The 15,472-nt window shown below is 44.6% G+C and overlaps 1 protein-coding gene across 1 annotated transcript in view; it reads right to left on the bottom strand.

Moving 5' to 3' along the window:
- The window catches only part of LOC109875352 (glypican-1), a 118,871-nt gene that overhangs the window by 18,169 nt on the left and 85,230 nt on the right, over nt 1-15,472 (bottom strand). The window contains exons 4-5 of the mRNA XM_020467679.2: nt 4,160-4,387; nt 2,418-2,581 (exon numbers count right to left, since the gene is read on the bottom strand). Of these exons, the coding sequence (XP_020323268.1) occupies nt 2,418-2,581; nt 4,160-4,387 (392 nt within the window). The remainder of the gene's footprint in view (nt 1-2,417; nt 2,582-4,159; nt 4,388-15,472) is intronic.

Here is a 15,472-nt window from a genome sequence, read left to right as displayed (position 1 = left end):
ACACACACATCTGCAGGCGGTTGGAAAGGAGAGACACCATAAAGTATAGCCCTGGGCTCAGGCAATCAGCTCCTGCTACAGCAGTTAACGCACCCATGAGAAATGGCCCCCTCCACACACAAGACAAGAGTAAGGTTAAAATCAGAGCACTACTACCGAGAAACATCCGCTCTTCTGTAGGGGGTCAATATTGTTGCGATGATGAAAAATGTCCCCCCGTCATGCATAGTGCAAGGGGAGTGTTATAATCAGCGCACCAATGACATTTGTTGATATTACCGCAATAGGGAAAGATACAGTTCACACTCTCCAATTCTGAAATACGGAAAGTGCAGTTATTAAAGTGAAATTAGGCTTTTATAAACTGTTTGAGGTCATCTCTTTGCAACAGTCATGAGGAGGTATAGCCTACTAAAAGTGTGTTCACTACTATATAATTGTCCTCTCCATAAGGCAAGGTGAGGGTATTGTGCTGATGTGAAGGTTAGCGTGTTAGCGTGATGCACCTCTCTAAGTGTGTCCCTATAGAGGGGATAAGACACACAGCCCACACAGAGGGACCTTCGGGTAACTCAATTAAGCGCACAACGTAGCATTGCCTAGCTGCAAGCATAAGGGAAAAAAGCCTAGAATTACAGTGGCCACAGGTAGCGAAGCCTAGCGAAGCGAAGCTGCGAGCATAAGGGAATAAGGCCCAGAATTACCATGGCCACAGCTAGCGTAGTGTAGCCTAGCGTAGCCGGGGGAATAAGGGAAAGCATGGCAGAAGTTAGCCTAGCCATGCCACAGGCATACTGTAAGTGGGCATTAGAGTTAGCATGGGCTTAAGGGGAAAAGGCCAGGCATTAGCATGGCAACAGTTAGTGTAGCCTAGCCTAGCAGGGGAACAAGGAATAGTATTAGCATGGGCAGACAGCCAGACGCTAAGCTGGCATTTCTATTTATGACGTATACCCTGTGGATCCACTCTCCAGACCTGCTAGGCTGGACTACAGAGCACTGCCAGCCCGCAGGGTGTCAGGCTGATAAGCAGTTGCTAGCTATCTCACCCCCACACACCTATTCCCCTCCCTTCTCCTCTTCTCCCCCAGAGCTGCTTGATCTGATCCATATTTCCTGACTATAGCCGTGTTGCTGCTGCTGAAGGACATTCAGCGATGTGTCCATTAAACGACATTGGCTGGGGAAAATGCGTAAGTAATTAGTGCGGCTCTTACAAATTACAAAATGTCATCCTTGCACTAATGCCGGGGCGCAGGGCAACCGTTGCTATTCTCAATGAGGTCAGGGAGTATTCTGGCACGTATTAACACAGGCACACAGACAGTACTCTGGGATACGGTGTGATTTGATGGCAGGGGAGGGGGGAGAGAAGGTGTAGATCTCACAGTGATCTCTTGTCACAGCCAAGGTCAACATGTGTGTACATGAGTGTCCCTCTCACTCCGACTCTCCCTCCTCTGTTACCCGTTGTCTTCCATTCGCTCTTTCTTCTCTACCTCATCTAAACCCTCTCTACCCGCTCTTTCTCTCTCCGTTTCCCTTTCTCCTAACAACACAATCCCAACTACAGTCTGATTGGAACTACAGGGAGGAGAGGGGGGGGGGGCGTACCCATATCCCAGCATGCCATCTGGCATTCTGCTCAGCCCGCTGCACCCCTGGCTGGTCCAATCAGACTCGAAACTCCACATAATGCATAAATCTCCCCTTTCTCCTCCTCACCTTCCTCTCTCCTCCATTCCTCTACTCTCAACCCATTCCTCTACTCTCCTACCTTCCCTTCCTCTACCTCAGGTAGCTCCATTGACATTGTCCAGAGCTGTGGCTCACTCTCTCCCTTCTCTCCTGTACACACTATGTGTGAACGACCTAGTGTTCTGCTCTTAGATTTCTCCCTCCTCTGATGCGCGGTAACTCTATCAGAGATTAATTGGCCAGTAATGAGACGCACAGCCCTATTTATAGGCTGTTAATGGGCCCCGTGACTGAGTGTGTTTACCACACACTGTTCTAGAGAAGCAGTACAGAGCCGCCATAGAACTACTGTACACAGTGTGACGCACAGCCGCTACAAAAGTCCGAAGCCACAGACAACACGACAAGACAAAATAAATGCCGGATGCTGTAGGATTCATGGAGGATTTGAGCCGTCCATTTAGCTGCCTGTAGTGTGGGTGTTTTGTTTACATTAGAAGAAGAGGCACAGGGGATTCTTCTCTCATGCCGTGGCATTAGTTTGGTAGAACGTTTCTCATAAACGTATCTCAAAGCTCCAGATACTTGGTGTATGAAGTGCCAGATTGATGTACAGTAGGTTTAATTGACAGGATGAGAGAGGGACAGCGCGCGCACGAGAGAGAGAGAGAGACAAAGACACTGGCAAACATAAGAGGGAGAAACATAATCTGTCTTACCTGTGACACCTTGCGAACCACCTCCCCGCTGATCACCAGTCCCTGGACAAAGGAGCGTGCCGCCACAAATGTACGTGTCACCTTCAACTTGAGGTCGCGGGGGGTGTCACCAAAGGGTCGCAGCGTCTCCGACTGCTTGGACACACACTCTAGGTAGTCATCACCTACAATCAAAACAACTTTATTAGTTAAACACCCTTCATATTTCCCTCATAATGACAGCTAAAGCAATATAACAACCTAACATAGTTAAGAATAAAAGTTGACAGCAAACAAGATGAAAATCATGATAATATTTACCAGTTATTCAATTTCAACGCAAGAGTTTGTGGGGCGGAAAAATAGAGAGTGAACAAATGTGAACGATGACGAAGGCCAGTGATAGACGCCGGCCTGGCACGTTCATACAATTTGGCATTGTCTGGATGGACGGCTGTATATTTGCATCTCATAGGAGAGAGTCAACACCTTGGCCGTGGCAATCTCGGGAAAGAGACGTCCCGACGGAAGTCCTTAGGGACATAGGCGCTAGGAGAGGTGTGATGACTGACGTAAACTCGAAACAAATTCAATTCATGTTACCGTGTGAATTAAGTTGTCGTGTTGGGTTTGTTCCAAGGGCTGCACATGTTAATATGTCTGATGGCATTGTGTCTTCTGGCCGATGTCTGACTGGAATTGAAATGGTATGTCGGGTTGACTGGTTGTCAGGCACATTCCTGTTGTTTGGTCATAACATTCAAATTGAGATGATTCGATTAGAATCTGCCTGGTGTTTTGCTGTCTTTTGCTTTCACAAGCAAAGTGTTAAGAAATGTTCATTCCGGTTGGGTTCCCACTTGAGCTATTTGAAATGTGGTTTAAAGAGCCGTGAATTGGCTCATACCTTGAGAACCTGCTACGAAGCTCCTGTGTATGTCAGACACGCGTCCTTTTTTGTGTGTGTCTTAGAGAATATTCTGAACTGAAGACAAGTGTAACCACTTTAAGTCTGCAGCAGGTAGCCTAGTGGTTAGAGCGTTAGGCCAGTAACCGAAAGGTTGCTAGATCGAACCCCTGAGGTCATTCTGCCCCTGAACAAGGCAGTTAACCAACTGCTCTCCAGTAGACCGTCATTGTAAATAAGAAGTTGTTCTTACCTGACTTGCCTGGTTAAATAAAAGTCTGAGCCTATTGGTTATAGTCATTTATTCTGAGTGGTTTGTCATGTTTCATGTACACTGTAATTGTTTGAGTGTCAATTATTTTGTGACTAATACATTCTATTGGTAAATCCATTCCTCCTTTCACAGAGTCATTATTTGATTGGCGATATGCCTATAATTTGATAGTTGTTAAATTAACTACACTACACACAGAGCACATGCTTGGGTACCAACTTAACATCCCAGAGCTGCTAGCCGCAAAAAATTAATGCTGGAACATTGGTCGCCGAGATTAGCTGTTTGTACCCAGCCTCTTAATAATTGCATAACGGTGCAAGACAGACACATGTTCATTATAGACATACTGAGTCACTGATGCAATTATTCGCTATCTTGCTCGATCCTCCAGAGACGCACAGGGCCGGTTGCATTCATTCACATAACATTGGAGTCAGATTGATGAAATCATTTTATTATTATTCTACTTAATGTTTGGATAAGTTGGGGGGGAAAAAAGCAGCATTTATTTTCAATGGAGATTTTAAAAGTGAATATTTCAAAGATCATATTTAAGTTCAATGTGTAATGTTTACGTACCTATGAGGTATTGTCCGTTGGCTCCCTTGAACAGCCTCTCCAGCAGGCGGGCCCAGAACTCGTTGAGCGCCTCCTCTATGTTGATGTTGGAACCGCGGTAGTACCGTCTCAGCTCCGTGTACAGGTCAGAGAACACGCGGGTGTTCTGGGTGTACAGGAAACCTAGCACCGGGGGATAGGACTCTTGCAGGACAACCTCAGAACGGTTCAGCAGCTCCAGGAGGTAATCTGGAATGTGACAGGAAACAGGAAGTGTAAAACAGGAAGTCCAATCTGGTGGGATTACATTTACAGTTTAGCAGACACTTATATCCAGAGCAACTAGGATTAAGTGCCTTGCTCACGGGCACATTGATAGATTTTTGACCTAGTCATCTTGGGGATTCAAACCAGAAACATTTTGGTTACTGGCCCAATGCTCTAAACAATTAGGCCAGTGCTTCTCAACCTTGGTCATGGGGACACAAAGGGAGCACATTTTAGTTTTTGCCTTTTGATGAGTCGATCATTTGAATCAGCTGTGTAGTGCTAGGGCAAAATGTGCAACACCTTTGGGTCCCCCAGGACCAGGATTGAGAACCAGTGAACTAGGCTACTAGCCGTCCTAGTAGGAGGATTTAGATAGGCAGTCTATGTTCTCTACAGACGTCACGTTCAGGCAGTGGTAGTGCTTTACTTTGTTGTGCTTTACTGGTTCTTAGCTGAGCTGTTGATCGATGTTTTCCTCCTTGTTCTGTTTTCTCTCTCCCCCTCTTTACATGACACAGTCATCTCTTCACAGGGGGTTTGGAAGCAGAGTAAATGCAAAAATGAAAGGGTATAATTTCCCTTTTATGTGTTTTCTTTCCCAGAATCCCCCTTGCGACAAACAACAGTAGGACAAAGGTCAGTCTCAAAGAGGTGTTGCCTATGATACAGCTCCCTGCCGTTTAGTGTAGTTTAGCTGTGAGGACTGGGGCTCTGCACCGACTTCTCCGAAACTTTACACCACTTCTCTCTCTGCGTTTCAGGGCTTTGTACTGCGTATGAAAAGATGCCACAGAGATGAACCCGGAGAGGAAGTGTTTAAAATGTATTCTCAGGATAAGGATAGGATGTGCACTGTACGCCAGACACATAAAACACAATGAGTGGGATACAGAGACAGTAGAAAAAAACACAGTCAGAGGCAAGCAGCATAAACTGGCACCAACAGACACAGGCACATACAGGCCTGCAGAGACACACACAAACAAAAAGCAGAGAGCAAAATCGACAGCAGACAAACCCAGTCCTGCTGGAATGGGACTCTCCAATCTGTCAGTACCATGGCTCTGACTAAAACCACACTACACAATAACAGGCTGCGCAGCGACTGCACTGTTCAAGAATACATTTTCATTGCATCGTCTTTAATGCGTGTGCGTGTGCGTGTGCGTGTGTCTGACTGTGTCGTTTTCTTTGAAGGCGTTCTTATCTCCTCCGGCCCGCCATACACCCCAGATGGGGAGCAGCTGGGGAGAGGAATCACTGAGCCTCTATGAAACCCCCAAGTATGGGTTAGAGAATTCCCGTAGCTCAGCAGTACTGTCTCTCTCTGTGTGTCTCTCTCTCTGTCTTTCTCTCTCCCTCTCTATTATATATGCAGTTGAAGTCGGAAGTTTACATACGCCTTAGCAATACATTTCAACTAAATTTTTCACAATTCCTGACATTTAATCCTAGTAAAAATTCCCTGTATTAGGTCAGTTAGGATCATCGCTTTATTTTAAGAATGTGAAATGTCAGAATAATAGCAGAGCATGATTTATTTCAGCTTTTCTTTCTTTCATCACATTCCCAGTGGGTCAGAAGTTTACATGCACTCAATTAGTATTTGGTAGCATTGCCTTTAAATTGTTTAACATTGGATCAAACGTTTCGGGTAGCCTTCCATAAGATTCCCACAATAATTTGGGTGAATTTTGGCTCATTCCTCCTGACAGAGCTGGTGTAACTGAGTCAGGTTTGTAAGCCTCCTTGCTTGCACAAGCTTTTTCAGTTCTGCCCACAAATGTTAGTCAGGGTTTTGTGATGGCCAATCCAATACCTTGACTTTGTTGTCCTTAAGCCATTTTGCCACAACTTTGGAAGTATGCTTGGGGTCATTGTACATTTGGAAGACCCATTTGCGACCAAACTTTAACTTCCTGACTGATGTCTTGAGATGTTGCTTCAATATATCCACATAATTTTCTTTCCTAGTGATGCCATCTATTTTGTGAAGTGCACCAGTCCCTCCTGCAGCAAAGTACCCCCTCAACATGATGCTACCACCCCCGTGCTTCAAGGTTAGGATGGTGTTCTTCGGCTTGCAAGCCTCCCCCTTTTTCCTCCAAGGATGGTCATTATGGCCAAACAGTTCTATTTTTGTTTCATCAGACCAGAGGACATTTCTCCAAAAAGTACGATCTTTGTCCCCATGTACAGTTGCAAACCGTCGTCTGGCTTTTTTATGGCGGTTTTGGAGCAGTGGCTTCTTCCTTGCTGAGAGGCCTTTCAGGTTATGTCGATATAGGACTCGCTTTACGGTGGATATAGATACTTTTGTACCTGTTTCCTCCAGCATCTTCACTAGGTCCTTTGCTGTTGTTCTGGGATTGATTTGCACTTTTCGCACCAAAGTACGTTCATCTCTAGGAGACAGAACACATCTCCTTCCTGAGCAGTATGACAGCTGTGTTGTCCCATGGTGTTTATACTTGCGTACTATTGTTTGTACAGTTGATCGTGGTACCTTCAGGCATTTGGAAATTGCTCCCAATGAGCAATCCAGACTTATGGAGGTCTACAATTTTTTTTGGAGGTGTTGGCTGATTTCTTTTGATTTTCTCATGATGTCAAGCAGAGGCACTGAGTTTGAAGGTAGGCCTTGAAATACATGCACAAGTACATCTCCAATTGACTCAAATGATGTTAATTAGCATATCAGAAGCTTCTAAAGCTATTACATTATTTTCTGGAATTTTCCAAGCTGTTTAAAGGCACAGTCAACTTAGTGTATGTAAACTTCTGACCCTTTGGAATTGTGATACAGTGAATTATAAGTGAAATAATCTGTCTGTAAGCAATTGCTGGAAAAAGTACTTGTGTCATGCACAAAGTAGATGTCCTAACCGACTTTCCAAAACTATAGTTTGTAAACAAGAAATTTGTGGAGTGGTTGATAAACGAGTTTTAATGACTCCAACATAAGTGTATGTAAACTTCTGACTTCAACTGTATATATGTATATATGTTGTCTGTGCCTAACGGTGTTTGTGCCATGTTTGTGTTGCTACCATTTTGTGTTGCTGTCTTAGGTCTCTCTTTGTCGTGATGTGCGTTTTGTTCAACATTTTTATTTTGAATCCCAGGCCTCATCCTCACAGGATTCATTCTGCCTCATTTTTTAAAATTTCACCTTTATTTAACCAGGTAGGCAAGTTGAGAACAAGTTCTCATTTACAACTGCAACCTGGACAAGATCAAGCAAAGCAGTTCGACACGTACAACAACACAGAGTTACACATGGAGTAAAACAAACATACAGTAGAAACAAGTCTATATACGATGTGAGCAAATGAGGTGAGATAAGGGAGGTAAAGGCAATAAATAGGCCATGGTGGTGAAGTAAATACAATATAGAAATGAAACACTGGAATGGTAGATGTGCAGAAGATGAATATGCAAAGTAGAAATACTGGGATGCAAAGGAGCAAGATAAATAAATCAAGTCAGTAGGGGAAGAGGGAGTTGTTTGGGCTATTTACAGATGGGATATGTACTGGTGCAGTGATCTGTGAGCTGCTCTGACAGCGGATGCTTAAAGCTAGTGAGGGAGATATAAGTCTCCAGTTTCAGTGATTTTTGTAGTTCGTTCCAGTCATTGGTGGCAGAGAACTGGAAGGAGAGGCGACTAAAGGAGGAATTGGCTTTGGGGGTGACAAGTGAGATATACCTGCTGGAGCACGTGCTACGGGTGGGTGCTGCTATGGTGACCAACGAATTGAGATAAGGTGGGGCTTTAACCCTAACCCTAGCAGGGTCTTGTAGCCAGTGGGTATGGCGACGAGTTTGAAGCGAGGGACAGCCAACGAGAGCGTACAGGTCGCAGTGGTGGGTAGTATATTGGGCTTTGGTTACAAAACGGATGGCACTGTGATAGACTGCATCCAATTTATTTTGTAAAGTGTTGGAGGCTATTTCGTAAATGACATCGCCGAAGTCGAGGATCGGTAGGATGGTCAGTTTTACAAGGGTATTTTTGGCAGTATGAGTGAAGGATGCTTTGTTGCGAAATAGGAAGCCAATTCTAACCTCCTTCCCTCAGTAAGAGCATTGAAGATGGGTCGTGGCTGGGTCTTCCAGCATGACAACGACCCGAAACACACAGCCAGGGCAACTAAGGAGTGGCTCCGTAAGAAGATTCTCAAGGTCCTGGAGTGGCCTAGCCAGTCTCCAGACCTGAACCCAATAGAAAATCTTTGGAGGGAGCTGAAAGTCCGTATTGCCCAGCGACAGCCCCAAAACCTGAAGGATCGGATCTGGAGAAGGTCTGTAGGGAGGAGTGGGCCAAAATCCCTGCTGCAGTGTGTGCAAACCTGGTCAAGAACGTATGAAAGAACGTAGAAACGTATGATCTCCGTAATTGCAAACAAAGGTTTCTTAATTTTAGAAAGAAAGGGTCCAGATCGTCTAGCCTAGCTGATTTTTAGGGGTCTAGATTTTGCAGCTCTTTCAGAACACCAGCTAACTGGATTTGGGAGAAGGAGAAATGCGGAGGCTTGGGTGAGTTGCTTTGGGAGGTGCAGGGCTGTTGACCGGGATAGGGGTAGACGGGTGGAAAGCATGGCCAGCCGTAGAAAAATGCTTATTGAGGTTCTCAATTGTAGTGGATTTATCGGTGGTGACAGAGTTTCCTATCCTCAGTGCAGTGGGCAGCTGGGAGAAGGTGCTCTTATTCTCCATGGACCTTACAGTGTCCAATAACTTTTTTGAGTTTGTATTGCAGGAAGCAATTTTCAGCTTGAAAAAGCTAGCCATGGCTTTCCTAACTGCCTGTGTATATTGGTTCCTAACTTCCCTGAAAAGTTGCATATCACGGGGGCTGTTCGATGCTAATGCAGAACGCCACAGGATGTTTTTGTGCTGGTCAAGGGCAGGCAGGTCTGGAGAGAACCACGGGCTATATCTGTTCCTGGTTCTAAATTTCCACATTTTTAAAGAATAACCAGGCATCCTCTACTGACGGGATGAGGTCAATATCCTTCCAGGATACCAGGGCCAGGTCGATTAGAAAGGCCTGCTCGCTGAAGTCTTTCAGGGAGCGTTTGACAGTGATGAGGGGAGGTCGTTTGACCGCAGACCCATTACGGATGTAGGCAGTGATCACTGAGATCTTGGTTGAAAACAGCAGAGGTGTATTTAGAGGGCAAGTTGGTTCAGATGATATCTATGAGGGTGCCCGTGTTTACAGCTTTGGGGTTGTACCTGGTAGGTTCATTGATCATTTGTGTGAGATTGAGGGCATCAAGCTTAGGTTGTAGGTTGATAGGCCATCATTGTAAATAAGAATTAGTTCTTAATTGACTTGCCTGGTTAAATAAAGTTTAAATAAATAAAAATAAAACAGTGGTGTCCAAAATTATTGATAAATATGAGCAAAAATTACAGTATAAAACAAAGAATTCCCATACTGAACTACACTGAGTGTACAAAACATTATGAACACCTGCTCTTTCCAAGACATAGCCTGACCAAGTGAATCCAGGTGAAAGCTGTGATCCCTTATTGATGTCACTTGTTAAATCCACTCCAATCGAGTTGCTTCTGCCAGGAGGCTGAAACTCGGCCACAAGTGGATCTTCTAGAAAGACAATAACCCCAAGCACACATCTAAATCCACAAAGAAATGGTTAATTGGCCACAAAAATCAACATTTTGCCTATGGACGACTCAGACTGCAGACATGATACCCATTGAAAACCTGTGGTTTGAATTGAAGAAGGCAAGTCCATAAGGGCAGATGAAAAAGATCAAGGATCTGGAAGGATTCTGTATGGAGGAATGGTGCAAGATCCCTCCCAATGTGTTCTCCAATCTCATAAAACCTTTTAAGAACAGGCTCAGTACTGGTATCCTTGCAAGGTGAGGTACTGACATGTATGGAAAACAGGGGTCACAATCTTTTTGCCCCCTACCTTTTTGAGAAAAAAAAGTTATTACTTGTTAAAGAAAATCTTTCTCTGAGCAATTGTATTGGTATAAAATAATATCATTTCCCTTTTTTGTTTGCATACAATACAGCGAGTGTACAAAACATTAGGAACACCTTCCTAATATTGAGTTACACCCCTTTTGCCCTCAGAACAGCATAGACTCGACAAACATTCCACAGGGAAGCTGGCCCATGTTGACTCCGATGCTTCCTACAATTGTGTCAAGTTGGCTGGATGCCCTTTGGGTGGTGGACCATTCTTGATACACACAGCAAAACTGTTGAGCGTGAAAAACCCAGCAGCGTTGCAGTTCTTGACACTCCAAGCGGTGTGCCCGGCACCTACTAACCTAGTCTGTTCAAAGGAACTGAAATATTTTGTCTTGCCCATTTACCCTCTCAATGGCACACATACACAATCCAGGTGTCAATTGTCTCAAGGCTTAAATATCTCCTCCCCTTCATCTAGACTTATTGAAGAAGATTTAACAGGTGACATCAATAAGGGATCACAGCTTTATCCTGGATTCACCTGGTCAGTCTGACATGGAAAGAGCAGGTGTTCCTAATGTTTTGTATGATCAGTGTACATACATACACTCATTGGCCCATTTGTTACGTACACCACCCATTCACAAAAATGGATCGCTCCAACAGACAGTGAGTGAGGTGGCTGTGGCTTGCTATATAAGCCAGGCAGACAGGCATTGAGGCATTCACTTACTGCTCGATTGAACATTAGAATTGGCAAAATGAGTGACCTAAGTGGCTTTGAGCGTGGTGCCAGGCGTATCTCCGAAACAACCAGCCTCCTGGGCCAGTGTGTAGGGTTTACCGAGAATGGCTCAACAAACAAAAAAAACATCTAGTCAGCAGCAGTCCTGTGGGCGAAAACAGCTAGTTTATGAGAGGTCAAAGGAGAATGGCAAGAATTGTGCAAGCTCACAGGCGGGCCACAAACAGGCAAATAATGGCGCAGAATAACGGTGGAGTGCAGAACAACATCTCGGAGCGGCAGACTATTGCGGCAGACAACCACACTGGGTTCCACTCCTATCAGCTAAAAACAAGAAGAAGTGGCTCCACTGGGCACGTGATCACCAACACTGGACAATTGAGGAGTGGAAAAACATTACCTCACCTATAGTAATGTTTTGTTCTCTCTCTCTCTCTCTCTCTCACTCACACACTCAAACACTCACCCCTGTTAGATTGTGGTCCCTATGGGGTCATACACACACACACACAGCATACATTCACCACACATCCAGTACACACGCAGACACACTGCCTGAAGATGATACGACAGTGTTGAATAAATGAATATAATGGCAATCATTGCTCAGCGTTATCTAAGCATGGCCTTGTCTGATGATGTGTCACTATTCTCCTATAGTCCTGCTCATTATTACTAGACATTAAATGGGGGGAAAAGTTAGATTTTTGGGAATATGTGCTTTCTACTGTTTCCTCAAGTATCAAGTATCCTCATTAAAGTCAACACTACTAACAGAGAGAAATAATGACTAGAGGCGAACAGAGTGTTTACTGGATGTCTTGACTGATAATGGGCTATGTTATGGTGACATTTCAGGGCTAGCTGGGGGACAAAGTTGAGCTTTTTAAGGCAATGCAAACGTTGCTGTACAATGCAACTGATGTGTAGCGGATTCTAAGCTAGCAGTAAGCATCGCTAAAGGCTTTTGTTTTGAATTCAACCAAATGACAACACAGTGGGACAGGTGGGCGACTGAGACACAGACACCGCGAGAAGACCTACAACAACATACTGTATCCCCAGCAGCTACCTGAACGCTCAGGGTAATAAAAAAACAACACAAAAAGGCCTGATATTCCAGGCCTTTCAGAGCAGCGCTTGGTCGCAGTGGTTCTGTCTGGATGACAGATCGTTCCCCTGCCACCTGACCCAATGCCAGTCAGACAGACTTCTCCAGAACTCTGTGTCTGTTAGGATTAGCCGGGAGTGCCGCTCTGCTGTCACACACACACACGCAGGCAGACACACACTCACATAGATGCGCAAACACATATACACACTGAACTCTTAGAGCACACGCACGCACGCACACACTCATGCACGCACACACACACACACTCATGCACGCACGCACACACACTAAAATCTCAGAGAGACTGACACTGTCTGTGTGTTTATCCTAGGGCAGGGGTCTCCTTTTGTAGCATGAGAGCTACTTTTTAAATGAAAAAATATATATATACTGTATATAGCTTTCAAATAGGCACATTCATCTCTTCTCCTCTCCCCTGTAACTCTTCCCCGGGTCCTTAGTGTAAAAGAGAAAGTAATGCACTATGTTGTCAACTCCTCTCCGGGTCCTTAGTGTACAAGAGAATTTTCTGCAAATATACCTCGTAAAATAATGGTTCATAAACAACTCTAAGGAGGCCCCTATAAAATCTGTGATTTTCCCATGCAAATTCTGTTTTATATTTTCACAAATGATGTTCTCCGTTTGACTAAAATTCCAATTGTTCATATGTGATGTTCTGAGTCCATGTCCTCGCTCAAATCACATCAGAAGACTTTTGATTCTTGATTGTAATTTCCCTTTAATTGCACATCTAGCAACTGAGGAATGTGCATCTACTGTGCTGGTCTAGTGATGGTTCTGTACAGCTGCTGCTCATTTCATGGCAAAGTTACCAAATAACAAATAATACATACAGATGATATACTTACTCATGATATGCTTCTGCCAGGAAAGTCTACTTTGCAGGTAACAATTTAAGATTTTGGGGATAGATTTTCTGTCAACCCACAAGACGGTTATCACATCAACTGGCTTTACACAGAGTGATAGACAAAATGCACGCACCACACAGACATACAGGGGAAATATTGTTGGAACTGAATTGGCAGATATTGTGTTAGGTTTGGCTTTTTAAGCCAATAGTGGCTGAACAGGGGTGGGATGATGTCAATGTTGCGTTGATTAGATAGTAGCTGGGTGCTTGGTTGTGTCTGATACTCGTGAGATTTGTTTATGACAGTTTGTGGTGGAACACGTGTAAATTCCATGCAATTTCAGAATTGTTTGGCGAGCTCCTCATAGGTGGGCTGCGAGACCTATTGGAGAGCCCTGTCCAAGAGTAAACAGTACTTACAGACTGACAGCCTGTGACACGAACAGACTGTTGCTGGGGTTTTACGGTTGTCTTAGCTGGCTTGGAAGACACACTGGCTAAAATAGAAAAATACAGAACAGCCATGCTTTGGCTCAAAGTCATGTATATTTTTTATACAACAGAGTAAATAGCAGTCAGACAATACATGGTATCCCTTCAGATAAGATTTACACATGGGCATGTCAGAAATCCTAGACATTTCTTTCCAGAACAGGGCGAGTGTTTAGTAATCTCCTACTGTTCCATAGGGCAGCCAGTCCCCAGCCAGTGCCCTTCAGCCCTGGTGACTAATGACCATCATTAACATGACACAGTGTGTGCGTGTGTGTGTGTGCCCGGGCACGAACATGTGTGTGTGTGTATGACCTTGCTCTTCCATTTTGTTTCTAAGGGACCCCAGAGGGACCACAATCTAGCCCTCCAACTCCCCTTCATCCCCCTCTCAACCTTTCCCCCTCCACCTCTCCCTCATCAGCACCATGACCTCCGGGGGGGAAGGGGGGGGGGTTGAGAGATAATCATCCCCAGTGACAGAGCACCGGGTTGTGGTGACCAGAGGGATAGGAGAGTGCCTACAGGTGGCTCTAGGCGCTGTAAAGCTATACACTGCTCTATACTGGACATATGCTAACACAATAACCCAGGTATAATGTCCAATTAGGAATATTATTTCACATGCATATAATAACCCGCACATGTACCTGCTCACACACTTCTACATTTTGGTACGTCCAGGCCAATTTCAGACTGCTTGTTCTGCCTCTCATTCATGTTTTGTACGAACTTTGTGATTTAGCGCCATTTGCTGCCCATACCATGTATGGCACCTCGTATTTCTTCTATGGGACTTAGTTCTGTGGCGCTGTAAAACAGGAAGCAGGAAGTGTTTCGTTTGATGAAGCACATTGGTCAGGCCAGCAATGGACTCATGATTATGTGCCGTCCTTTTATGCCTGCGTAAGCATGGCGTGTAAATATTAAAATGTTTAATTAGCATTTCTAATGCTTAGAACATTGTGATTATGTACCTTTACATTGCTAGTTATGTTAGCCGTTTGCCGTCCAGTGTACATATGCTGACTACCATTGGTATAGCCTATTATTTCACATCAGCAGAGTTATTTAGCATGTTAGGTGCTTGGAACAGTGCACTTATATGCTGTATTTCTGTATAAAACACAGCTGTCAGCTAAGCTTTTCAATCTAACAGTATTTGGCGCTAGCAATTCCTGTTATGTATAGAGAGCTTGTCGGGACAATGCTTTCGTGCTGTATCTATCTTTTCGGTTTCACTCCGTATTCATTGACTTCCCGTATGACTTCAACAAACCACTGGAGGTAGGAGGCTATTTTCTGACCCATGTCGCTTGGCTGGATGTCTAATTTTGGTTAGAGACACCTCAAGGAGGACAGTACACTGCAGATTGAGGACCTTTTTGATGAAGAATGTGTTCTTCTATGATCCTGTTTGGTATTCCTGTTTTGCATTTTGTAGTTGATGTGTATCTTTGTAATTACAGGGCTCATTTAGAAAAGAGACCTTGGTCTCAACATGGCTCCCTAACAAAGTAAAGGTTAAATATATTCTCTCTCTCTCTCTCACACACACACAGACACACACACACAGACACACACACACACACACACACACACACACACACACACACACACACACACACACACACACACACACACACACACACACACACACACACACACACACACCTTGCATCCCACTGCAGGCTTGCCTCTGAAGCTATGCATGGTTGGTCCTGGTCGGTCCTTGGATGGAAGATTATATGCTGCTGGAAGTGGTGTTGGAGGGCCAGTAGGAGGCACCCTTTCCTCTGGTCTAAAATGAAATATCCCAATGCCCCAGGGCAGTGATTGGGGACATTGCCCTGTGTAGGGTGCCGTCTTTTGGATGG

This window comes from Oncorhynchus kisutch, linkage group LG30, assembly GCF_002021735.2.
Source record: "Oncorhynchus kisutch isolate 150728-3 linkage group LG30, Okis_V2, whole genome shotgun sequence".
Classification (NCBI taxonomy): domain Eukaryota; kingdom Metazoa; phylum Chordata; class Actinopteri; order Salmoniformes; family Salmonidae; genus Oncorhynchus; species Oncorhynchus kisutch.
This window is presented reverse-complemented; position numbering and strand designations above follow the sequence as displayed.